The sequence below is a fragment of the Homalodisca vitripennis genome, chromosome 1 (assembly GCF_021130785.1).
Source record: "Homalodisca vitripennis isolate AUS2020 chromosome 1, UT_GWSS_2.1, whole genome shotgun sequence".
NCBI classification, from domain to species: Eukaryota; Metazoa; Arthropoda; class Insecta; order Hemiptera; family Cicadellidae; genus Homalodisca; species Homalodisca vitripennis.
This window is the reverse complement of record NC_060207.1, coordinates 87,606,557-87,632,620: the sequence shown is the minus strand read 5'-3', so window position 1 is coordinate 87,632,620 and position 26,064 is coordinate 87,606,557. Positions and strand designations below refer to the sequence as shown.

Genomic DNA, 26,064 nt, shown 5'->3' with positions numbered 1-26,064 from the left:
AATATTACATTGTATATTTTAAATTTTACATATCACATTAAGCATATTCAATTTTACTAATCACATTAAACATTTAGCACCAGAATATATAGTAGCCTATTTGCATTGAAGATTTGAACTTTATTCCATAATCCGGTGTGTCACCTGGCTGCTGCGTGCCCTTTTATAACTCAAAAAGTTTTCTTAATGGTTTGGAATGAACTATTCTCTTCTATATTGAGCACAAAGAGGTGGTGGTTGTTACACTCAGTGTCACATTTCATCTAAGAGTTGTGATACTTGTAAACCTACAGTTTAGACCTAAGTTATAAAAGTTCCCATTGGAATATTTAATAAGAAATAAAAGGAAAAAGTAATGTAAACAAAACAAATACAACAAGAAATAAGTCTTTTTAGATACATTATTTTATATAAATAAAGTATGATAACATTTTTTACCCCAAAGAAATAAAGAAACAAGCTATCCAATACAAACATAAAAAAATAATAAACTTATATTTACGGCAAGCAATAGGCACATCAAAAGTACCTTATTATGTTAAAAACTATGAGTATGTTTTGCGAAAGGTAATAAACGTAACCAGTCAAAAACAAATTAACAAACACCTTCAGTCTGCAAATAATTTTTCACTACTTTACAGACTGGTGGGGCGTAGCCCAAAGGGATTTTCAAAATATTTGTAGGCCTATATTCGGAAACATAACAATCAAACAAAGCCACATTCGCATTTGTAATATTATTAAGATTTGTAAAGTATGTGTGATTTGAAAGAAATAAAGATTCTGATTTCAAATATGAGCAAAATGAGATCCAGGGTTTGTTTCTAAATGATAATTGTTTCAAAATGATTTTGGCTGTGTTGAACCGCATGTGCAGATAATGTGGATAATGTTTGTAACACCAATTTCATTTTACCCATGCTCGTAATCAAGACAGGTAGACGGTCAAAGGGTGTAGGGTTGCAGCCTCAGAAGGATTCATAATCAAGGGTTGCAGCGAGCAACTATGGCAATTGTGTGCACGTGGGTGTGTTAACATCACCCAACCGTTTAACAGTTATAAACTACGCGTGCTGCACTATTTCTTCGACACTCCGCTTGTTGCTGTTCTCCGGTCAGTAATAGCATGTGTTTCTAGCATTAGCCACTAGATGGCACATACATTAAGGGATTTCAAATGGACATGACATATAGCATTGAAAAGTTTATCTTCTCAAAAGGATTCATAATCAAGGCTTCAGTCTTAAAAACAAGGCAAAGGTAAATTTATAATCAATTGGAGACAATTTCATGAAGGAAAAAAATTATAGCTTCACTGGTTACAGACCAGTTTTGTCCATCTGGAGTCTTTCTTGAGTTGAACAAGAGCCTATCGAAGACCTTAAAAAAGTAGAAACAATAGATATATTGATCTATTTAGCTCTGGATTCTGAGGATTGCCATTTTTTAACAAAGGTTCTCAATTGCCATTTGAAGATGTTGGGAAAAAATTCATTTTGTCACTGAATTCCTCAAAAATTTTTGTACTCACTTGTAAGAGATTAGCAAAATTGAAACTTGTCAATTAATTATCCAAATATATTGTGCAACTCACAAGCATGCTTTGCCACTTTCCTCCAACTGGCACACCACTAGTTTATCCTTTTTATTGCCTCTTCCTTTTCAATTTTTAAGTTAATTTCATTTGACTCTAATATCAGATAATAATCTTTTGAAGTGCTTAGTTTTGTTTAGAAATTTTTATTTTGGCTTTCCCAAGATCAGCTTTATTTCCAATGTGCAGGCACAAATCCGAAGGTTTAAGCTTTGCCCAGTCACGAGTTCCAAACAGTACAACATTATAAAAATTACCTTGTTCTACAATATTTTTATTTTAGCTTAATATTGGAAGCCTTTTACTTTTGTAAAACTCTTAGCTTCTTGAGCAAATACCATTTCAATATAACTTTTCAATTTGATATCTATTTGTAACCAAACGAGTAATATTTATTACATGATTTATTTAGTCATTTTACACTGCATACTTTTATTCATCTTAACATGTTATTACAGTAAAATATACAGACAGATTTTCATTAATATTTTCTTTGTTTGGGTATAGTAGGGGTGGAGCATCCATGTTAACCACATCACCTACTTCCATTACCTGTTTTTGGGTAGAAACAGTCTGCAGCGGTCTTTGGTCTGGTATTGATCGACCATTAGGTTAATGTGTGAATATTTTGCTAACAGGCATGTGGTGGCAGATTGTTGTTTTTCACTGATGAGCAATTTGCAAACAGGCATATATTTACTTTATTATTTTAAACTTGTGATTCTATTTGTCCTTCAATACGGTTAACTAGTTTATGTGTTATAGGGGCAAAAGAATAAGTCAGCAACAAATTCCTAATTTTACATGTATTTGAGATACAGCACGAATCGTTAACATTTGCAATGTTGAAGGGAATATATATTTTTTAAATCAAAAAATTTATTTCCATGTAAACACTCATATCTGTTAATGAACTAACAGAGAAACTTGCTCACGTTTTGGAAGATTTACTAAAGGTTATCGTTTGTATAGTTGTTTATGCAAGATGTGAGTAAATTGCCACAGGGTGTGTTTATGTATTTTGTTTTAATAGAAAGATTTAATAGATTGCTTAATCATGTAGCTCAATAAATTTTAAATAATATTTACGACAAGATATTGCTTAAAATATTTAACAAATTATTATGTACTGATGGAGAGATTCCATACGGGCCCTGGCCTGGCGATGCGCAGTGGTCTACTTGTCATTTGGAGGAGTGGGGGTAACGCTTCCTCAGTCTGTATCGCGGAGCTGTGTAGTGTGGACCTCGCGCTTGCTTGTTCAACACTCTTCTTGCCTCTGTGATACTTGCACTGTTTTGCCGCCGTTATTGCTTATAGGATTTCCGTGTGATATTTCTGAAATGGCGGGTGTAAACTTCTTGAAAAAAGTTGGAAGTGGTAAAGTATATCATAGCCAAGCTCGAGAAATCGTAGCAAACATTTATGAATACATGAAAAATGAGAAAGAAACTGGTGCCGCAATAAACATAAACAATGTTCTCATCCGTGTAAAAGCTGCAACTGGCGTGCCATTGACAACTATTAAAAAAATAGTTTCTGAGAGGAAAAAAGTAATTCAAGACAATGCAGAATTCAGCACTCCGAAAAAGAATCGAAATCGTACAAAACCTAAAACCGATCTAGACAATTTCGATGTAGGTGTTATTAGGAGGACTATAAATGAATTTCACCGAATTCATGGCGAAAGACCAACAATAAAATCTCTGCTATCTGTTCTGAAGAGTTCAATTAATTTTAAAGGTAGTTCTTTCTCTCTTCGATGCATTTTAAAGAAAATGAATTTTAGATGGAAGAAGACTACTAATGACAGAAAAGTATTGGTAGAAAAAATTAACATCCGAGAGAAAAGAGTAATTTTTTTGAAAAAAATTACTCAGTACAGATCTGAGAACAGACCCATTATTTATATGGATGAAACTTATATCCATACGACTCATGCAACCCCTAAAGCCTGGACTGACGACAGCAATGAGGGATGTAAAGTACCAGTTAGCAAAGGAAAAAGATTAATTATAGTACACGCTGGAAACGAGAAAGGGTTTATAAAAAACGCGTTGCTAACTTTTGAATCAGGCAAAAAAACCGGCGATTACCATAACGATATGAACTTTGCAAATTACGAGAAATGGTTGAAAAGTAAATTAATTCCCAATCTCCCTGAACATTTTGTTATTGTGATTGACAATGCCCCATACCACAATGTCGAAATTAACCGAGCGCCAACATCTAATTCCAGAAAAGGTGACATGATTAAATGGCTATCAGACAGAAATATAAATTTCCAAACAAGTAGCCTAAAACCGGAGCTGTACAGTTTGATTAATTTACACAAACCTAAATTTAAAATGTTCAAAATTGATGCAATTTTGGCTGAACACGGTCATTCAACTCTGCGCTTGCCTCTCTACCATCCTGAACTTAATCCTATAGAAATGATATGGAGTGTCATGAAACAGAGGGTGGCTAAACGTAATGTGTCTTTTTCAATGGAAATAATAAAGCAGCTTGTGGAAACAACATTTGAGGAAATAACTACTGAAGAATGGTTATCTCGTGTAAACCACGTGAAAAAAGTAGAGGAAGACTACATTAGGTTAGGTTCGTCAAATTGACGAAATGACAGAACATATCGTCATTAATTTGCAAGATGATAGTGACAGTGACAGCAGCATGAGTGAGAGTGGCAGTGATGATGATAATGGTGACTTTAATCTAAGTGGGATCGAAGCTCTACCACAGTAACCAGTTTACAGCATTCAGTAAGTAAACAAAATTATTGTTCTTAACTATACTATTGAAGTATGTTAACTATACTGCCAATGTTAAATTTGTCTAACATGTGTTTAAATAATCGTACGCAGCACGCAGATCCAGCTCACTGACAATAGTGACAGTGGCAAGCTTTGTGGCGCGGCGGCAGTCAGCCCCTCCCCTCTTTTGACGGCTTCTCCCACTCCGTACGACACCACTCCCCTGTCGCGCTTCTCAGGGCCCGTATGGAATCTCTCGATGTATAAGTTAATGTCAGATAGAGATAGGCAAATTGAGAAATGCAGTTCAAAACAAAAATATAAATAGGTACTCCAGACAGCAGAGGAGAAGAAACCAGTCTGACCTTGACCTGTCACTGTTAGTGACTCCACAACTAATCAGTCAGAGAAAGCCATAGCTGGCTGACAGTCCTGGCTGTTTATATTTAGTGCCTATCACTGCTGGAGTCAAATGGAATGCTCACTTACTGTCACTTTTCATTCAATTTATACAATCAAATATTTTCTGTTATATTCAACAAAACAACACCTCCAAGTACATGTTTATTCTAAAAAGTGAATATACTTAAGGCAGTCAAAAAATGTTTAGGCCACAGTATCAAAAGTATCAGAAAAACAGGTGATTCAGTCTTAGATAAATGTAAGTAAATTAGTACTGTGTCAAATAATACACAAAAACTTTAATTTCATGTCTCAGGAAAGACACTACTTATACTCTTTATTATATTCAAATTGTATAAGGTTAATTTATAAACTTTAAAAAAGTCTATAAATTAACACAAAAGCTATAAATTAATTTAAAAAGATCATTACATTTACCACATCACCATTTCCATAAAGTTTCAGTTAGTTAAAATCGCCTGTTTTATGAGTACTGCACATTAAAAATATCTCTTCTTCTAACTAAGATTCAAAGCTATGAAACGATTTATTTTAATGTCATTTAAATTTACTTCACATTTTATTTAACAAAATTTAGTTAAAAAAGAAATATTTTGAATTACAATCAAACAAAACGCTTTTATATTTGATTTACTGATACTTTTTAGTTTAATATATATATATAAATATATATATATATATCTTTTTTAATATATTTGTATGCCTTAAAACACTCATATATTCCAACTTCAAGTTTCTATTGGGATAAGTGTACATATAACACAATAATGAATCAGCAAATACCACTACTGAGTAAAAGGAAATGGTGTTTTGGCTTTGGCAATTTTGTAAGGTGTGATAGGAGAGGTCTTGTCACGACGACGGTGGAGAGAGCACCACAACCGCAGAGTCAAGAAATAGACAGCCTCAACAGCACTGAGGAAACTGAACCCCATGAATAGTCCCAGCAACCCTCCAGTATTGGCTGAAACACGTGTTCTAATTATAGAGGGTGTTTTGGTTTTAGCTACATTGTAAGGTGTGATAGAAGAAGTCTTGTCATGACGATGGTGGAGAGAGCATCACAATCGCTATCAAGAAATAGACAGACTCCACAACACTGAGGAAACTGAACCCCATGAATAGTCCCAGCAACCCTTCAGTATTGACTGAAACACATGTAGAGGAGTTCTTGGCTTTAGCTATAATGTAAGATGGAATGGCGGAGATCTTGCAATAACGATCTTGACGAGTGCTCCAAAATCAGAGAGTGAGATAAGAGAAGCCTTAACAGCACTGTAAAATCTGAACCCCATGAATAGTTCCAGCAACCAATTTGTGTATTGGCTGAAACACATATTTTATAAAGTGAGTTTTGGTTATAGCTTAATTTTTAAGAGATTTTGGGTGAGATATTGTCCTAATTTCAGTGGAGAGAGCATACAACCAAAAAGTAGTGTAAGGGATATCTTCTACACCGTAGAGGAAACTGAATTCCACACTAGTAGTCTCAGCAACATAGTAGTATTGGCTAAAACACATGTTGTGTGCATTTGAAGGTGTTTATTTTAAAACTCATTTTAGTTTGCAAAATTTTAAAATAGTAGTGAATGTTAATAAAACAATATTTTTCCAATATAGTTTGTTTTTTGGACGAGGCCTTTTGAAACCAAAGATTTCATCATCAGGCGTCTCTGATGATGTTGGAAAAGTATTGTTTTATTAACAATTACTACTATTTTAGCTTTTGATCAGTTTTTCATGTTCTTGAGTAATAACATATTTTAGAATCCAAAGGGCTCTCCCCTCCCTCTTCACACAGAAAACTTTTCCCCAAAAAAATTTCTAGTTTATACATCTGCACAATAAACCCTTGCAATAACCAATGATTTTGGTTTGTATCAAGTATAAATTAGCTGCTTGGCAATTTTTACTTAATTACACAACATAAAAATAACATATAATTTTTTAAAATACCATAAATATAAAATAACTATTCCTAAACATTTTTTTATTTTATGGAAAACTCTTTCAGAGTATTAACTTACAGATTGAGGCATACTCACATAAAAGCTCAGTGAAACCAAACAGCTCACCCCGTTGGTGTGCAGTGTATTGTGTTTCTGTGAAGAATACATGGAGAACTGCCATGTTTTTACTGTTAAAAGTCAATCAGACCAATTAGAAAATATATGTTTCTAAACAGCTTGGTGATATTTTATCCATAATAAAATAGAATAGCTTATTACTAAATCACATTTTGTTGTTCTTTAATACGAGGGTGTATCATATATAAACAGGAAGGGTTATCTAAAACTTTGTGAAGGAGTCATAGACCTACAATAGGTTGATGGGGAAGTAGCCAGTACTGTTTGTGAGAGGGAGAGAACTGACAACTGTCTTGGAAGGTGGGCGTGAGCCTAACCAAAATTGTGTGGTGATTAACAGGTACAACACCCTGACAAGAAACCGGTGCAAAGAATTTTCTGAAAGGCATGAAAAGGTTGAGCACGAGAGCCATGATCATTGTCTATGGATGAGTAAGTAAGGTCAGTACTGAGGTAGTCCAAAATGTCATTGACGAAAATCTGCGCATAACTCTCTTTGATATCACAGTTCACAATATTATTGTAAAGTACAGGATGCCACAAAATTATCATTTTGAAGGAAAAGGAAGTAGCAATTGGCCAGAAATGACCTGCACAACAATGCCAGGCCACATTCAGCTAATACCACAAAGCAAATATTGGTTACAATACAATGGGGGAAAACACTGAAACATAACCACTTACATATATAGCCCAGACTTGTGCCTGGTGACTTTAATCTTTTTGGACTACTGAAAGAAGCATTTGGAGGCCAGCAATTCAAGGACAATAAGTGGTGGAGGCGTTTGTGCTCCAATTGCTAAGAGAACATCCTAGGAATTTTTATGATGTAATAAAAATAAAGCTCTTATGATGGGAAACGTATTTCAAGGGTTGGAGAAATTGTTGAAAATAATATGTATTCATATGTTTAGTCAAATAAGTTCTAATTTTCTTTTTTTTTTCAGTCCCACTTATATTTGATACACCCTTGTAATATAAATTTATACTTAATTATTTACCAAAAACATACTGCTTTGGCAGCACATACCTGAAGTAAGTTGTGTCCTTTTCACCTAATAGTTCTTTATCAATGTCATTTTTTGATGTAAGTTTGGATGTTGACTGTTTTATTTTGTACGCAACTGCGAAACATCCCGGTTTACATCCACAGGCTTTAGTTCGGGAGGTGTTCAAAGAGGCAGAAATATTCCCATCGTCTATCAGACGTAGCTCCATGGCCTCTGTATAATTAAAATATTTTATCTAAAGATTATACAATGTAAAATATAAGTAAATTAGTATATTTTAATTGTTCAAACTATGGTACAACACTTGGCTAATCGACCAAAAATATATTTATTGCCTGAGCATTAGCGAGGGCCTGGAAAAATTTTATTACTATCCGATCGCACATCTCGAGAACAAACTGACCTTAGACTGGCTTGAAATTTTGCATAGAGCTTAATTTATATGTAGTGCAACACAGAATTCAATGATAGTGCATGTCACTCAGTGGAATTTGGCTGAACATTAGCAAACAGTTTTGTATTGATCTTATGCGTAACCAAGATTTTGTTTTCTTTGTTCTCTTAGGACAAGAAGCTTATAAATTGCAATTAGTCCTGTAAGAACCTTAGCGTTGATTCCGGAGTGACAGGATATTCAGGATGGGTAAGGTTAGGGGGTAGGGGCCGCCTTCTATCGAGATCCATGAGGAAGAATTAGGGCACTAATCTCAAAGTCATGTCCCCCTGGAAGAAGGGGAGGCCAGCTCTGAACCAGCCTCTCCAGTCGAAGCAGACGGGGTGGCACACCCTTGTTGAGGTTAGCAAGAACCTCTGATAGTTAGAGAATGAACCCCACCAAACTCCAACAGTCATCTCCCGCAGTAGACTAGACCTATCGAATTGCCCTTAACCCCAGAATCTTGACATTTGCGATTAGTGATGTGCCGCTCCTGGACATCCATAGGGTTGCCCAGATTTAAGTGACACATCGGTTTTGCTGTGCCCAGTGGTAGGTTCAACTGGAAGGTATAAACCAGCCAGAAGTGATCCCTGCTGGGTTAAGGTAACCAAGATTACTATGAAAAAATAGCAGAACAACTAAATTTTAAACAAATTGTGTACATACAGTCTTATGACATTTTAATATTTGACATTGTGATAAATGCAGCATAATTAATTAACTATCCACACCAATCTTAAAAAAGATTTGGCTAGCACAATTTCTATTTTTGTTCCTTCCAGGGTGATATGAAATTTCTTTTCTATATGAATGTGTCTGTTCACATGATAATCACAACATGTGGTGTGGTTTACTCCTACCTTTCTTATGATATAAGTGATTAAATCCTGATGTAATTACATATTATTTTACGCCTAATTCAATATTGACAAATATAACAGTATTAAATTACTTACTTAAAGCTCTTTGAGCACAGTCTTGATCAGTTCTGCTGCAGATGCGGGTGGATTCATTTTCTGTGAAAGAAAAGTAGATTATGATGCTACAATAATTTATTTCCAATTCATAGTTTCACGTTATTAGGTCTTGGAATGATCACCTACTGGGCATGTAGTAAAGGACGCAGTTACAGGCATCTAGGGTGAATTTGGCCTCACACTCGAGCGCACAGTTGCGTTGAGTGTATGTGCGGTAGAACGAGAGGTTCCTTTCACTGCCGAACACACAGTTGCGTTTCTGTACTGGAATCCGCTGAAACTGCTCAGTGCTGGTCATGATAAGTGGATCCACAATCATACGGGACTCTATCCCAGGTTCCAGGAGTGTAGCAAACGCGTTCATCTTTGGAGTTTCAACTGAGTTATGGAGTACTACCTAAAATATATGTATTTTTGTATAAGTATCGGGTTCAGTAAAATTTATTGGTAAAATAACAATTATGTTTGCTGACAATAAATATTTTACATGGAGGAAATATATTTCATACTAATAGCCTCAGATTATTATCTGGGGACCAAACCTATAAACAAAACAAAATGTATCAAAAAAAAGGGTGACTAATTATGTGTAATCTGTGATTACTTATTATTAAAGATTTTAATAGAATGAGTTACTTTATTAATAACATTGAAAAATACTCTTTATTTCTAAAATGGCAAACAATACTATTTTACAATGTTGAAATCACTTTATTATGCATGTAAAAAAACATGATTTTTCCTTGAAGCACAAATCATTGAATCAGAAAATTTATTTTTTTAATTACCTTAAAGTCGAAATTATTTTTAGTTTGATAAGAAAGCAGTAATGCCATTCATCTGGTTTATCAGTTGAAACAAATTCCCTGACATTATGACTTTAATTTGAACAAGAATTTATCAAAACTCCTTGTGGTTGTGCGTGAAATATGACCATTTTAAACTAAAACTAGAAAAGAGTCTTATGAGGTCTTATTAATTGAGCAGTAGTCATTTTTTAATAAAAAATTAACATTAATCATTCTATATCTATAAATTTAATAGTTTGTTATATAGGTCCTTTTGACTTAAAACACACTGCATTATAATTCATTTTATGAGAATAATATGATTTTGCATATGACTATTTTGCTGTATTAATGTGTTATTTACGGCTTAATAACTCAAAAACAAATGTAATTTTGCATCTATAAGTAACATATTCTGTTTGTACTTTTAATTGAATGGATTATTCACACAAATCTAAGATACAAACCTATTACGCTCAGCAATGAATTACGTACTTTAATGAATTTCTACAAGTACTATTGGACCAATTTAGATGCCCAAGTATGAAAGTTAACCACAAACTAACCATTACAGCTATAATAAAGGGAGTTACATTAAAATTTAGTTTGTTTTGTTTCTGTCATTAGATATGTGAGGCGAATAATTTACAATTACAATTATATCCAGTTTTTATGTCAATAACAACAACAAAAAGGGTATGGTTTTTTGGGGCTTTTCAACCAGATTGTAAATTTAAAAATTCATAACTCGGTTTGTTTGTACAAATAAGAATATGGTTTGATCATTTTAGAATTTACCATATTTTATTTTTGACCGGGTGCTTAAAAACGAGACTGTCCAGGGCGATGTTGACATGGGCTGAGAACTACTGTATTGCCACCTGGTAGATAATGATATATAAATTCATTAGATGTTTTGCGAACATTTGATTTTAGGGAATATCGTAATTATATGGAAATACATCTTCTGATAATCACAGATTTAAGAACTGAATTGAAATGTCGCTCCATAAACAAGAAACCTACATACATGTGTGACACCTATGAGGCCCCTCTGAACCTTCTAGGCCGAGGCCTAGTGGAAAATCTGGCACTGCTAAAAGTTTCAATATCTTGATTACTAAGTGACTTTTACTAGGGTTATGATCTGTCATTGGATTAGACATAAAGAGATTATCTCCCTATAATAATAAGTTTAATTAGAGTAAATTTTTCAATCTAATCATATTTAATTGCCACATTTCATATATTAATTGTAAAAATTGGGTACACATTATTGAACTAACCTTAAACCCAATGCTAACCTCTGATGAACAATAATACTCATCAAGGTTGGCGTCCAACACAATACTGAGGCCCAGGTGACTGCCAGCACCCCAGGCTCTCCAGGGTAGGTGGTCCACATTAGCACCTTCGGGATAGCCTCTCTCAGGAGTCCAGTCGATTGACTCAAACGGGAATGTAACATTGAGATCTGACAGGTCTCGCCTGTTCAGAGTTTTATATTATTGAAAGTTATCATATTACATTATTTCTCTTTACAAAGAGCTGACAATTTTACATTCAATGGTATGAAATAAATATTGTTTAGGTTACAGTAAGTGATGTCTGTAAAAATTACTTACGGATTGTGGAATATGAAATCTCGCTTGACCTTATTAAATGAGCAGCAAATGCCTTCATCAGTGAGAGTTGGATTAAACAAATCCTCACACTTGTACTTTTCGCCGTGCCAGTAACAAGCTACCAACATCTCGTGACAAGGCTGTGACACCTGAAATACACAAGTACAGTGCAACTTAGTTAAGTTGGACTAGCCGGGATTGTGGCCGATTCGACATAACAAAAGTTGGGGTTGAATAGAAAACATTTAAAAAATAAAGAATAAAATGTAAAAACAATACAATATTTGTTTATTGTGGAAAAATGCATAAAATACACATTACGTTAACGTGTAGTGTAGTACGTATAAACAGTTTAATTTTTCTGAAAGAATTGTGTTGAAGGTTTGAGTTGAGCTTTGACTGCATTTTCCAAGCCGTGTCATGAGAAGCTCGGCCGGTGATGTCTTTTCTTGTTGCTTGATATAAACCATTAGAACGATATTTTCAGTGTTTTATTCGTCAGTATTCTCCGAGTTATCGTCATCTTTATCGCAATAAGTCGCAATACATGTAATTTATTGAGTTCTACGAATAGTCTATTGATAAACAAACATCCGTCTCACACTCTGCAGTTTGTGCGGATGACAAAAAGCTAATTTTAAATTTTCCTAAACGGATCCTGGTTAACCTGAGATCAACATAAAGGGGTCTGACTTAACGAGGTTGCACTAAATGTTGTTTCATGACTTCACTTCAAAGCTAATTTCTTGTCTATAATAACTTGAATCTAAATTTTAATATGCTATCTGACTACATGTACCCAGTTATCTCAATTTATAGTTCTAAATCTATTTAAAATTGGTAAAAAAAAAGAATTTTCTCTATAGAAGTTGGTAGATTTTGAGAAGAGGCAACTGATCTAAGAGATTTCATTATTTATTCACTGTGGTTGATGCAATTTTTTCAATCTAGTTAATTGAAAAATAACAGATTATAGAGTTCATTGTAGAGGCTTCTTTCTTATTGGATTATATTACTTAATTTTTTTAATGCTCAAATAATAATTGAATTTTATTTGTGTCAGGCCTTTTGTTTTTAATGAAAAAGAGGATCTCACAACAGTAGAATTAAATTAGTATTGGAGTGTTTCTTTTTAAAGTAAGTTATTATGTTACTGTAAAACAAATTTTTAATCTAACTCAATTTAAATCAATTATTATTCTTGATTGACTACCAAAATTCAATTTCATCAGACATTTCAAAAACAAATATTTACACCTGTTTAAATCCTCTTGTGTAATTGTTGATACTGAAGTGGCAGAAGTTTTATTTACTTACATTGATCATGAATGACTGCAGATCATTCCAGTTAATGTCGGACTCTTCAATGTTGCTGTCCTCTTTTTCCTGAGGCTTGTTGCAGTAATCATTCAACATTTTCCTCTCTTTTGATCCTTCCATCCCTGAAGCTCTTGCCCTGAACATTCAATATCGGAAATATAAGAAGGCTATATCATACTGGACTCTTCCAGGAGCAGGGAACCAATTTGCACTATAAAAGCACAAAATCTGGTTTTGTTTTAAATAGTAGAAGAATACCTCGTAAGAAAGGAATTGATTGTCAGTCACGCTAGTCATGGTGAAGATTTAAATGAGAGAATATCAAAAGGATTAACAATATAAAACAATAATAAAATTTGTTATAAATCATGTTTTTCTTAGCTTGATACACTTAAAACTGACTATCGGACCAGATATATAAATAATAGTTATATCACCATCAGACAACTAAATAAACCAATTGAACGTCACCACTTTCATCCTGACACTTCTAAGTATTTATTTACATCTCTGACAGTTGGTTTTAATTTGTCAGTTTAAGAAACGTATGACATGAGAAAACTCTAAATATGATACTCTCCAAAACTTGCATATCTCATAACCGGTTTCTTTGTCACAGGAAATGTTTGTATTGATTTAAGGAAAACTAGGTTGTTTGCTTATAAAATGTAAATTGGCACTCGGCTCCTGGACTAATAATTATTCTAAAACTGAAGTTATCACCAAAGACCTACCTGTCCAGTATACCTTGGGCGACAGTTCGTCTGGCATTGTTCATGTTACATATGGTGATGGCAGGGAAGGGGATAGCAGACAGCAAAGTAGGCTCTGGTGATAGACTCATGATCACAGGACTGTGAGTCCACTTGTAGTATACATTTGATATAAAGTTTGTAGCAAACATGCAGGCCAATCCAAATGATATCACCCAAAACAACCTATAAAACAATTATAAAGAGTTACTAGCTACGAAATGCTGTATAAGCAATTAAGGATGAGGTATAAGGTGCTGTAGTAGTTTTCCCCCCCACGACACAGCGCAATAGACTACTACTAGACCTACTCGAATCATTGTTAAAAAGAAATTTTACTAAAACAGAATGTAATTGTAATTAATTGGTGTTGTTTTTACTTCTTATGTAAATTTATAATTTGTGTATATATATTCTATTGGACTTACTATTTTAAGGTTATCAGGATATCAGAGTCATTAGATAAGTTGTTTGAAATTTAAAATGTTGTACCTCATCAGCTTTAATTGAAACTTGGTTTTAATCCATAAAACTGTAAAGAAAAAATGTCTGTACAATAATTTTCTTTGATTTTAAAAGTGATTTGAGTGTGATTCTATCCCTTAATTGGTTATCATCAGCTTTTGGAGATATTACTAATAGATGAAGAAGAGCACAGTGGAAGATCACCAACTGATGACTGAGGAAAACATTGCTGCTATTGACAAAATGGTAAAGGAAGATCCATGATCCACATAACAATATATTGAGGTTATCCTAGGGGTTACTTCTCTAAGAATCTCTTTTTCTTGATGAACAACTTACACTAAGGAAAGTTTGTTCTCAGTGGTTACTGATCAGCTTACTGGAACACAAAATAAACGTGTGATGAAAGTGACACGACTGGCATTTTTACTGATAATGAGTTTTGGTTAATGAGTTGAATATTATAACATTGATTAACCAAATGATAAATCTACCATTTGACTTTCCTACTGACAAAAGTCAAGTGATCTTGAGTGTTGGAAAGAGAATGATTGTAACTTTCTTTTCCTTGTATCAGATATGTTGTCACTATTTTTCTTGGAAATCAGTGTGCTCTTGCTGCTGAATGGTAGCCTATACTAAAACTTAATTATCTCCGGTATGTAATAAAAATTAATAACAGGGATGAAGAACAGGCTTATGAAAAATTCATCATGACAGAATATCATCCCATACTGTGCATCAAAGACTTTGTTCAGTAGTTGATTGATTAGCCACCCAATATACAGTCCTAATTTGGCACATTTTGACGTTTTTCTCTTTCTGAAAAATACGGAAGTGGGAAATAGATTTTGATAGTAGAAGTGCTGGAAGGAAAACAATAATAGCACCATTGCTTTAAAGACTGATTTAAGAGAATATGGCTGATATTATATAATCTGTACCAATGGAAATATTGACTCAATCTCAATCTACTTGAATATCAGTAAGATAATTAATTGTATAGCATAACATATAATTCAAAAGCCTCAGAGTAATATTACAATATTACTCAATATTACTTTTTACTTGAACATTAGGTATGAAAGAGTTAAGTTATATTTACATTTGTATCTATTTCATTAATATATTTTACCTATGCATTAATAGGTCACATTAACCAATAGTATCACATACAAGTATTATACTTCGAAATCAATTCCTTAATTTTTAATTTTTTTAAGATTCAAGAAAAACATATTTTTAAAAGTATCTATATTTTGATGTGTATCTCAAGGTTTTTTAGAATGTAAATGAAGAGTATTGAACTTGTGTAATATGATTTTCATAATACATTTTTAAATTAAGAACTGATAGTCAATTTAATGTGGCATCTGATATTAATGTGTGAACTAGTAAAATTTTCCTGAAATCTATCTAAAATAAAGTGATGAAAAAATATAAAACAGTTGCTCAAGTTTTCTTTGAGACATCATAATTTACATATTAAAATGTTGTAAATACTTATAGTCAATAAATTATCAAAGTATCTAATAAAACAAAATGCTTCCCAAATAATGTTTTTGGCTTCAGTTTAAAAATTTGTTGTTTTTATTGATTTTTTGAACTACTATAACAGAATTCAAATTAATGGAATAAGAGAGCTACGATGGGTACGAAGTGTATTTTGAAATAGATGTCCAATCTCCAGCAGTGGGTGCTTTACACCAAAAAAAGAAATAATATTCATTAATCATATCTCTTTTGAACACCGTCTACAAGATATTTTCAAAAATATTACTATCAAGATTAAGTCCTTACACTGAAGCAATAATTGATGAACAGCAATCAGGATTTATGAAAGGCAGGTCCACAATAGATCAAATTTTCTTACTTAAACAGGCAATCTCAAAGTATTATGAGTTCAACAAAGGCTTCTATGGAATTTTTATAGACTTCAAGAAAGCTTATGACAGCATAGATAGGAATGCTCTATTCAAGAAGATGGAAAAACATGGAATCCCGCAAAAACTGATAAGACTGTCAAAAATGTGTATAAGTGACTCAAAGGCCAAAATAAGAATAGATGGAGAAATGTCGGAAAACTTCCTTATCAACACTGGGGTAAGACAGGGAGATGGGATCTCTCCCACTCTCTTCAACCTGGCTGTAGAAGAGGCATTACAGAAAGTTAAAAGACTACAAAGAGGGGTTAAATTAGGAGTGAACCTGAACGTAATGGCATTTGCGGATGATGTAGTGATCTTGTCAGAAAGTTTGGATGACCTCTCCACACTAACAAAAAGTTTTATTAAAGAATGTCAAACAGTAGGCTTAGAGCTAAATGAAGACAAAACTAAAATTATTCATTTTGGAAGACATGCTGGAAATGTGAGAACAAACTTAAGCATTGACAACTACTCGATTAGCTGTGTAGAAAGTTTTAAATATTTGGGTGTAACAATAAACAGCAAAAATGTGGAGGATATAGTGATACAAAGCAAATTAGCTAATGCAAATAGGTGTCTTGGGGCGTGTACAAAACTCTTTACGTCAAGATTGTTGTCACAATGTTCCAAAATAAGAATTTATAAAACAATCATTCAACCAGTCCTAATGTATGGAAGTGAAACATGGACATTAACGAAGAAAAATGAGGGGCGGTTGATTGTTTTTGAGAATAAAGTTCTCCGAAAAATATTTGGACCAATATGTGATGAAGGGGTGTGGCGAATAAGAAAAAATAGAGAATTACGCAATGTATACCAAGATCCGGATATTGTGGCGTTGGTGAAGGCAAAGAGAATTAGCTGGCTAGGACATATACATCGGAGACAGGAGGGCACAAGGTTAAAAGAGGTCTACCAGGCGGTGCCAGCAGGAAGGCGCCCTTTGGGTAGGCCAAAGATAAGATGGTGCGATCAAGTGGTCGAAGATGTGACCCGGTGTGGAGGGTCTGTGGATCTGGCGGAAGACAGGGTGGCGTGGAAGAGGCTCATAGACGAGGCAAAGAATCGACTGAGATTTGTTACGCCCCGGCAGTAAGTAAGTAAGTAATCATATCTCCTAAAATGTTTTGTTCTCTGTCTGAGGTATTTTTCATACAAAAATGTTTATTTCACAAACATTTACAGATATTGCAATGCAATTTTTGGCACATTATTGTACTTACCTATGTGATGTTTATAAAATAATATGATCTTTTGTGTACTTGTAGTGGCTACCAAGTACCAGGATATAGATTTACGTATGTACCTTTTTTTCATTGCTATAGAGTATAATAAACTTTTTAATTATTAGAATGGACAGATGCACAAAATGGGATACTCTACCCATTTAGTTTATTCAATATAGCACTTGTCATGCAAGAACTACTTCAACCTACCTCTCGGCTCGTGATATGGTTTGATCAGCCACATAACGTAGCCCATGCAGAGTAGAGTGCTGGGTGAAGTCAGCAACTGCATGACGGAAGCAATGGCAAGAACAGTCAGCCTGCAGATCCTGGGATTTGGATGGTGGTGGACCCTCCACCCAGGCGGGGGGCACCTGCAAGTACATAAATCTTAGTGCGTTACCCAGTCCACCAGCGTGTTAGGTATTTAATATCTGTGAAAGTTTGCCTATGTCAGACCCAAGGGTTAAAAATGTTAAATAATAATGTTTTTCAAATATATTTTTCTTAGTTTAATATACTCACGACATGAAAATGAAGTTTTTTTTTCATATTCACCAAACCATATAAAGACAGACTTTTTTACTTTTGAGATTAGAAATCTATCTATTACAGTGTGTAAATGTAAACATTCTCTATCTATGTATCATCACGAATACGGCCACAATTCTTAACGCGTCTTTACAAAACTTGGTATGAACGTTCTACAAGTGAAAGGCAAAGATAAGTTCATTATTGGGGACAATCGGACCAAGCGGAACAGAGCCCCAGGGTCAAAACCGTTTCCTACATAACTGCTATAGATGCATTGTGGTTTGATGGATTTTAACCAAAATTGGAATGTACGTTCTATATGATAAATTTTATAGACAAAGGGAACCCTAGGGTTAAAACCATTTTATAAACAATTAAAAACGCTAGATGCCTTTTTTGGATGGATTTCAGTCAAAATTTACATAAATGTTCTATATAACAAGTAGCCAGTTTTATAGCCAAGGAGGCAGAGCCCACCAGCCAAAACTATCTGATGCACAACTACTGAGACATCTTGCGGTTGGATTTATTATAAACATAATTGTACAACTTTCAATATGATAAATATGAACCCAGGATAGTTGTTCAGCACCCTTCAATATAAGGAATGGAGTCTTAGGATCAAATCTGTATTATGTACAATCACCCTAAATACATTGTGGTTGGATGGATTTTAGCCAAAATGTACAAATATATTCTATATAATAAATAATAACTAAGGAGAACTTATAGCCGGCTTTGGAAATAAGGAGGCATAGTCCCCAGACTAAAGCCATTTTATACGCAAACACTACAGACGTCTTGTGGTAGGGTATATTTTAACCATATTAAAATGTATGCACAAACGATGTACCGTACATGGTAAAGTTCAACCAAGGATGGCTTTTTAGTGCTTTATGAAATATAATAACAAATACTAATCTGAATGTTTAAAATGGAGTTTCGTAGAAAGATTTTATTGGAGACTACATTGATCGATTCCAATATTTTATTATTAGTTGGATGCGAACTTTGCATTCACATAACATATCTCCCTGCCAAAACTATCATTTTGAACATATCATCGAAAAGAACATTCATTGTTTTCTTTTAATTTTAGAGACAAAATAGTCTTTTCTAAATGAATTAAATCAAAGTTTTTAGCCACAGTATATTATTGCTCCTACTAGAGTGTACCACATTTTGCGCTAAAGAACGAATTCCATGTAATTTTTACATTCCATTTACACATTTCACACATACATTTCCATATCAATTCACTGACTACGATATGACATATAGTTTAGTTAGCAAGAAAAAATGTTGGGATATGCCATCCATTATCATTAAGTCTATACCCATTCTTCATTGGAAACACATTTTTTATAAACATAATTGAAACCACTACTGCTGAAAAGAAAATTTTACACCAAGACAATGTCTTTTGAGTAAAGTTTTGAATTGACTGTGGATAATTTGAAAGGGCAACAAGATATTGACCATTTATCATTGCTGCAGTATATGTTAGAAAATCTAAAACATTTCATTTTGTAAAAAGGTGTATTTGTCTTCTTTTGTAATTATAATAACCTAAGATAAGTCATCAAATATTGTAATGAACTTGCCAAGTCATATATGACATGAAAAATGGTATGTTACAAAGTCAAATGCATTTCTGAGTTCCAGCACTAAAACCAGAGAAGCACAAACACTATTATTTCACAACACACTTGTGCAGCACATACACAACAGCAGGTAAGTATAAATTTGGTCCTTAGAGATTTCAGAATATCCAGATTTGTGCTGGACCATTTTCCCAGATTGGTGTTGGGTCAATTTAGAATTTATACTGGGTTAGTTAGTTCCCAATATTGTAGTGCTGGGTCACAAGTGTGTTTTTATTTTTTTATTTACAACTTTTTATGTTGTCAAGTATAGTATCAGTTTATTACCATTTAATATTTACTTTCAAAAATGATTTAACCTTATGTCTTAGTTTTTGACACCTGAAAAAGAAAGCAATATCAGTCCTACATAGACAGTATTTCAATATCTGCATCATAAGTGTCAAATGTCCAAAATATTGTTAACTCTAGAAGCTAAGGTGCTCAGATTTTTATTGCTGTACTATGCTACTATGTTACTATGTTAATATCACTCAGGTATTTTTTGAAGTATTTGAGTTTTTGTTATATTTCTATTTAGCCGTTATAGATAGAGAATCTGTATTCAAAAAATACTACATACAAAACCATTTTTACTTGAACTTTCTGACTATTGTTACAAATAAAATATTTATAGTTTTGAGTACCTATACAAAATTTTAGCTCACTTGTGCAAGTCTATAAAAGAAAATTGCCATAAATACAGTTTTAGTTTATGCCGCTTTCCATGAAAAACTAAATGTAGAAGAAAATTATCTCTGTGATAGTTACAACTTGTAATGGAGCATTTCTTTCCTAAAACTTATACAAATATATGTGTGTGTGTGTTCTTTTTACGCTACCCTGTATTTTTTATTGTTTTAATTTTCTCGGCTTGGTTAGAATAACTAAGATGTTAGAATAATAAATTAGAATTCAACAAAATAACCATTAAAAGTGCACCCAATAGTGCATTTAAATTCATTATTACAACTAAAATATCCTAGAAGCAAAAGCATAGTTAGACTATAAATAGATCGTTTAAAATTCTTATGCAAAAAAAACTATAGTGTAACAAGTACAGAAACCAACAATACTTGTTTTTGGTACAATATAACATTTGGCCATATCAATTAAACATCAAAAACTCATATTTAATAAAAGCAGTCATAATGCCCATATGTTTTAATACCTTCATACCATCTTGAAATGTATTATACAATAGATAGAAATGTCTGATGACAATTCCTAGCCAGACAAATTGCTAATATACCACCAAATACTTGTCACAGATATGTTTGTAGACATTAAAGTACAGAATGTGTTTTCTTACGATCATTGACGCCATTTTAATAAGCCCCCTCCTGGCAGAATATGAGCGGGAAAAAAATCTTAAAGAGAAACTAAAAATACTGAAAATAAGGGCATCTCCATGGCTTATCATTTCAATATTTTACTGGTATAAGTAGTTTAATGTGATTTATTCGGAAAGATGGGTTATGTTTAATATAATTTATAACGTGTAATCGGGTCAGGGATAGTTTATAGTACTATATAATCCTAAGACACCGGATAGAACAGCGGGGAGGGGTAAAATCCAGGGTTCGAAAGGGAGAGGTAGTTTCCAAGTTCAGTTCAGACCCGAAATAATGTAAAAACTAAGGCCGAAGCAAATATAGCACCGATGATCAGCAGATCAACAGGCTTTCATCATCGCCGACTCGGAAACGAAAGGAAATAAAGGGAAGGCCTCAGCATTTGCTTTAGGATGACTGTTCTACCTAAACGGCAGTGGCTAGTTCAACTCAAGCTCGAAAATAAGGAACGCTGGTGTTAACGTACGGCAAGCGACCCAGCGGCCTCGAAAAGAAACGATAAACTAAATAAAAACTAAATGCTCTCACTAGTTCGCTCGAAACCGCGCCTAGCTCGACTTGAGCTCGAAACTAAGGAACGCTGGTGCCAACGTACGTCAAGCAACTCAGCGGCCTCGAAAAGAAACGTTAAACCAGATAAAACTAAATTCGAGCTCCTTGTTACTAGTAATAAAATTTAGTCCTCTGCGTACTGATTTATTTTCTTGTATATTTTATATCTAAAGTAATATTCTATTAGCAGTTTAAGTACGTAACCTCCTTTACTGATCGTATCGTTAGTGACTAGGCAAGTGCAGGCAGAAACGTGTTTTGGCAGGCAGAATGAGTACCTACTACCGTTAGGACTTACTTGCACCTTATATCGCGTCGTATCGTGAGGCGGTGGCTAAGACTGAGAGAGCGAGGCACAGCGTACTTACATACTGTAGTACCTGATCCGTCCGCTGTAAGGCGCTTCAGCCCTTGAAGCGAACTCCATCGGACTTATTTTGAACCTCCGTGTCTTACCTGGTGGAGCCGGACCACGCCAGCTGACGTCTCCTGCGTTGATGTTGAGCTACTGGAGTATAGTTGTAGGTGGAAGAAATAAAGATCTTAACATGTCATTAAACTAAAAATATTTTCTTCTCAAAAAATAAAAACAATGCCTTATTTAAGCCACCGTAAAAAATGACATGTTACAAATTATAATATGTATGAACATGTATTGGTACATCACATTGATTTTTAAAACATCCATTATCGTCACAACTAAATTAACTTATGTCATTTAATAATAAAAAAAATAACCCTTGCGTATGTGATAACTCATGGGACAATCAAGTTAAGATTCAAAGTACTCGTATTTTTTATAAGTGAGACCAGTTCCTGAGATCCATATGTACTGGACTTTTGACCCGATTCAGACCTGAATTAAGTTCAAGTGACCAAACAAATGTTTTAAAGCATAGTTTGATCTAAAATGTTAAAAAATACTTTTTAGACCAAAATCGCATGTTAATCTTGTTCTTGTCGATCTCACTAGCCTACTCAAAACGTAAATGAATTAAATTAGTTTTCAAAAATATAATTCTGGTAAATGAAACCAGCTGGCAATGATTAATATTATGAATATCATTTATATAGGTGAAATGTTTTTATATTTGATAGTTTATATATTTATAATAAATAGTTGATTTAATTGTGTTGGTGCAGCTTATTACACTGCAGCGAAATCACTATCACTAGTGTTATCAGATGAAGCCTACACTACACTGTAGAAAATTCCAAATAGAAGGAAAATTAAAACTAATGTTTTGGTAATATATTGCTTAATACAATGACATTGCAGTTAAAGTACACAAAATGGATGAAACAGTTCTTAAAACTTAATCTTCTACACAAGTGTGAAGAGATGTGCCAAGGATGTCAATCTTTTTCAGATTAGTAAAATAAACACTGGCCAGTACCAATCTAATATTGTACATTATAATATACACGAAATAATTAGTGTTTACAAAAAATGTTATTTATTGGTTGAAAAATTGAGAACATAATTCTTAACTTCCCTAGGATTTAAATATTCAAAGTAAACACTCATAAATAACTCGGATAATAACTGCAGCAAATGGCCCAATGCTGAGGATTCAGCGGCTAGGGAACAACATTCCATCCACCCTCGACATCTTTATCGCACCCAAATCTGCAATCAAAAGCCGGCTTGCAGCACTATAGCTGTTATTATTATTGGCTTGTCTCTACACCTACCCTGCCTGTGTTGTGTCTCAGTCTTTTATTTTATTATTGTTTGTCAAAACTGTTACCTACGTCATAGTTCATTTCTTGTTTTGCATCGTTCTTGTTAAGAATCTTTCTTTGTTATTGTTATAATATGTATCTATTTATTGTTACACATTACTTGTTATCTATTTATACTTTCTTGTTATGCATCTTACAATTCATATCTATTTGTTTCATTATGTATCTATTGTTTTGTTTACTGGTTGCATATTCTTTTGTTTTTGTCTACTAATTAGTTTCTTTGGTCAATTGTTATGCATCTAGATAAAATTGAAACTTACTTGTTGAAATGGTTATGCCGTTGAAATAATAAAAATAAAATAAAACTCCAGTAAACAAAGACAGCTATATGAGTTGAACACAAGTGGTACACAAACAGTGTGAACTAGTTCCAGAACTCACCAAGAGGGAGAAGCAATAAACACAACTTTACTGATGTCTGATGTTTACCGTAGTGTACAATAATTGTTGATTTCTTTAGAAATAAATACTTCTACAACTGTGTAAAAATATTGTTTCTTCGTATACAGTATAGTGTACTATCTTAAAAGACTGAGTAACAATACTTGAAAAGTATGGGAACGTCTAGACAAGTACGATACAGACTCAATGGTTTGGCTCTTACGCCTTCGCCTAATCGCGCGGACGATAGCGTACCACAGTAGTATATGCGAAACTAAAATGTTTTTGTCGTAGGCCTACATTGTGTATGAAAAGCAATATACAGGAAACCAAAGTAACAAAATATCGTGATTTTGTAAGTATTTGGCTTAAAATTCGTGCCTTCAGTAATAATTTAATTTTTTCAATAATTTCAAGTTATAAACCTATTGATACAAGTATACTATGCACAATGTTTTCAAGTAGGACATATATTGAGACATCAATCCCGTTAAGTAAAAAGTATAGGATATAATTTGTAATTCATAATTTATTTAAAGTAGCGAAGTTATTTTTGACTTAACTTTTCTGTATTATCTCACCCTTAATGAGTTGAGATATACATATTTTTTCTATAACATAGGTTAATAACAATTCTCATGAAATGTATCTCTCTGGCTTCTTGTGACGAGATGATTGGCACTTCAACTTCCACTGTCCAGACCCTACTCTATGAATCGTGGTCTAGACCAGTGGTCCCCGCAGAATCTTCAACTTGTTTTATTATACCAGTGAGTGGTTAGGACATGCGATAATAAGGTAGAAAATGGGCAATCTTTATTTTATGTGGATTTAAAAGGAATAATATCCGTCACTAATTGCGTGCATTGTTTTGTTTTTATTGCGTCGTAATGACTTCTATTGTTATGATTGTCGTTGGTAATAAGCAAAGTGAATTGATGGCGCACATACAACTCGTTTAAACAACAGTATTATGCCTGTGAATCAAAGTACAAATTTATACAAATTGGATATAAGTAGGATTGAATTTAAGATAAGATGTATCTATCCACGATTTATAAATATCCCACGACAAGTTAGTTGAAATTCAAATGTGAACTGTATTTCATTAGGCACGTTTGTAAAGTTATTTATATGACACGTAAGAACACCAGATTGACATCGGTAATTTTTATCAGAAGTTTATATGACAAATTAAAATATGAAGCACCCATTCTATGTGTATAACACGATGTTACCTGCATATTGAGTCGGTCCATGCGCCGCGGCGCCCTCCTCTGGACTGCCGAGTCCATGGCGACACCACCCCTTCGCTTCGCTTACTGACACCAGTCACTGATAGTTGTCATACCGGAAATCGGATTAGTTCGTCATCAGTTCATAGTTCGTGAACAAACTGCTTGTGTTGTATGCTGTGTAAGTCAGAATGTGTTTTCGCTATACGAGTCGCACAAACCATTATGGAGTTTTTCTTGATAGATTAATATAAACAGTGTCGTATTCACGAGAACACACAATAAAACTCCTCACTTACTAAAATGATTGTGTTTATAAAAAAAGGATAGTGTACCAATACGTTGTTCATCTTTATCAGGCGGCACAACAAGACGTCGCCAAATGCATAAGACTAATCTAATTATTGTATAAAACTTGTAACAGTCTTAAACTACAACTAATTATTACTTGCCATTCATCATTTGATTGTATGGGAAAAACCGAAATCAATTACTTTTCATCTGACAAATTAATTAGTATTTATAATATCTGAATATTACTTGAAGCTTATTGGAAAAGTGTGTTGGAAATATAATTATTTCTTTGAGTTACAAGCAATAGCTACAAATAACTGTGATTATCAGAAACCTCTACTTTAGCAATAGTCGATTAACTCAACTAACGGCGAGTGGCGACCGTTTGTTTGTATATTCGCCGAATACTAAACAGATGTTTGTTTACACAAAGGTCTTTAATTATACTCTTTAGGTTATGGTATTTATTCATTCACGTCTGCCGCCATTCGACTTGTTACAGATCGACGCTAAGCGAATTGTCAAGTACCTGGTACAGCGTATCATTTGTCTAGTACGGAATTGCGTATCACACCAGTCGTCTTTCGTCATCACTACTAGATGCTAAGTGAATAGACGAGCACTGATCCACGCCAATATTAATTCGGTGAGTCAGTGCTCACGAGTGTGTTAACTAGCCGAATAGGGGTAGTCTACCTATCCACACCAGACGAACTGAACAACTGATTTACGCTTGATGAACAGCAAGGTAGTAGTAGCTATTTCTGGTCATCTTTCAGCGTGTCGGTGCTTGCCGCTTGGTGAATAAAGTCTAATCATCAAATTGATAAAGCGACAATTACGTAACCGTGGATAAAACTGCATATTTAGTGACAAGGATTTGTCGATAAATAAATACAACTAGAAATAAGTAGTATCCAAATACTAGCAAATC

The 26,064-nt window shown here is 33.8% G+C and overlaps 2 protein-coding genes across 6 annotated transcripts in view; one reads left to right on the top strand and one right to left on the bottom strand.

Moving 5' to 3' along the window:
- LOC124366158 overlaps positions 1-26,064 on the top strand; it is a 98,681-nt gene that overhangs the window by 11,537 nt on the left and 61,080 nt on the right. The gene's annotated exons all lie outside the window — the stretch shown is intronic.
- LOC124366189 (pickpocket protein 28-like) lies at positions 5,424-25,756 on the bottom strand. Its single transcript, XM_046822552.1, has 11 exons — positions 24,840-25,756; positions 17,598-17,761; positions 13,751-13,954; positions 13,014-13,152; positions 11,697-11,845; positions 11,358-11,559; positions 9,410-9,680; positions 9,263-9,322; positions 7,888-8,080; positions 6,816-6,907; positions 5,424-5,734 (listed from the first exon to the last, which is right to left on the bottom strand). Exons 1-11 carry the CDS (start codon positions 24,894-24,896, stop codon positions 5,556-5,558), a joined length of 1,710 nt encoding a protein of 569 aa, XP_046678508.1. The 5' UTR covers positions 24,897-25,756; the 3' UTR covers positions 5,424-5,555.

Coding starts and splice junctions, on each gene's coding strand:
- LOC124366189 (XM_046822552.1), bottom strand. CDS start 24,896: ATGGACTCGGCAGTCCAGAGGAGGGCGCCGCGGCGCATGGACCGACTC. Junction 6,908..7,887: donor AAGGACACAACTTACTTCAG/GTATGTGCTGCC, acceptor GACTTTTAACAG/TAAAAACATGGCAGTTCTCC. Junction 5,735..6,815: donor TGGTTTCACTGAGCTTTTAT/GTGAGTATGCCT, acceptor CACGTGTTTCAG/CCAATACTGGAGGGTTGCTG.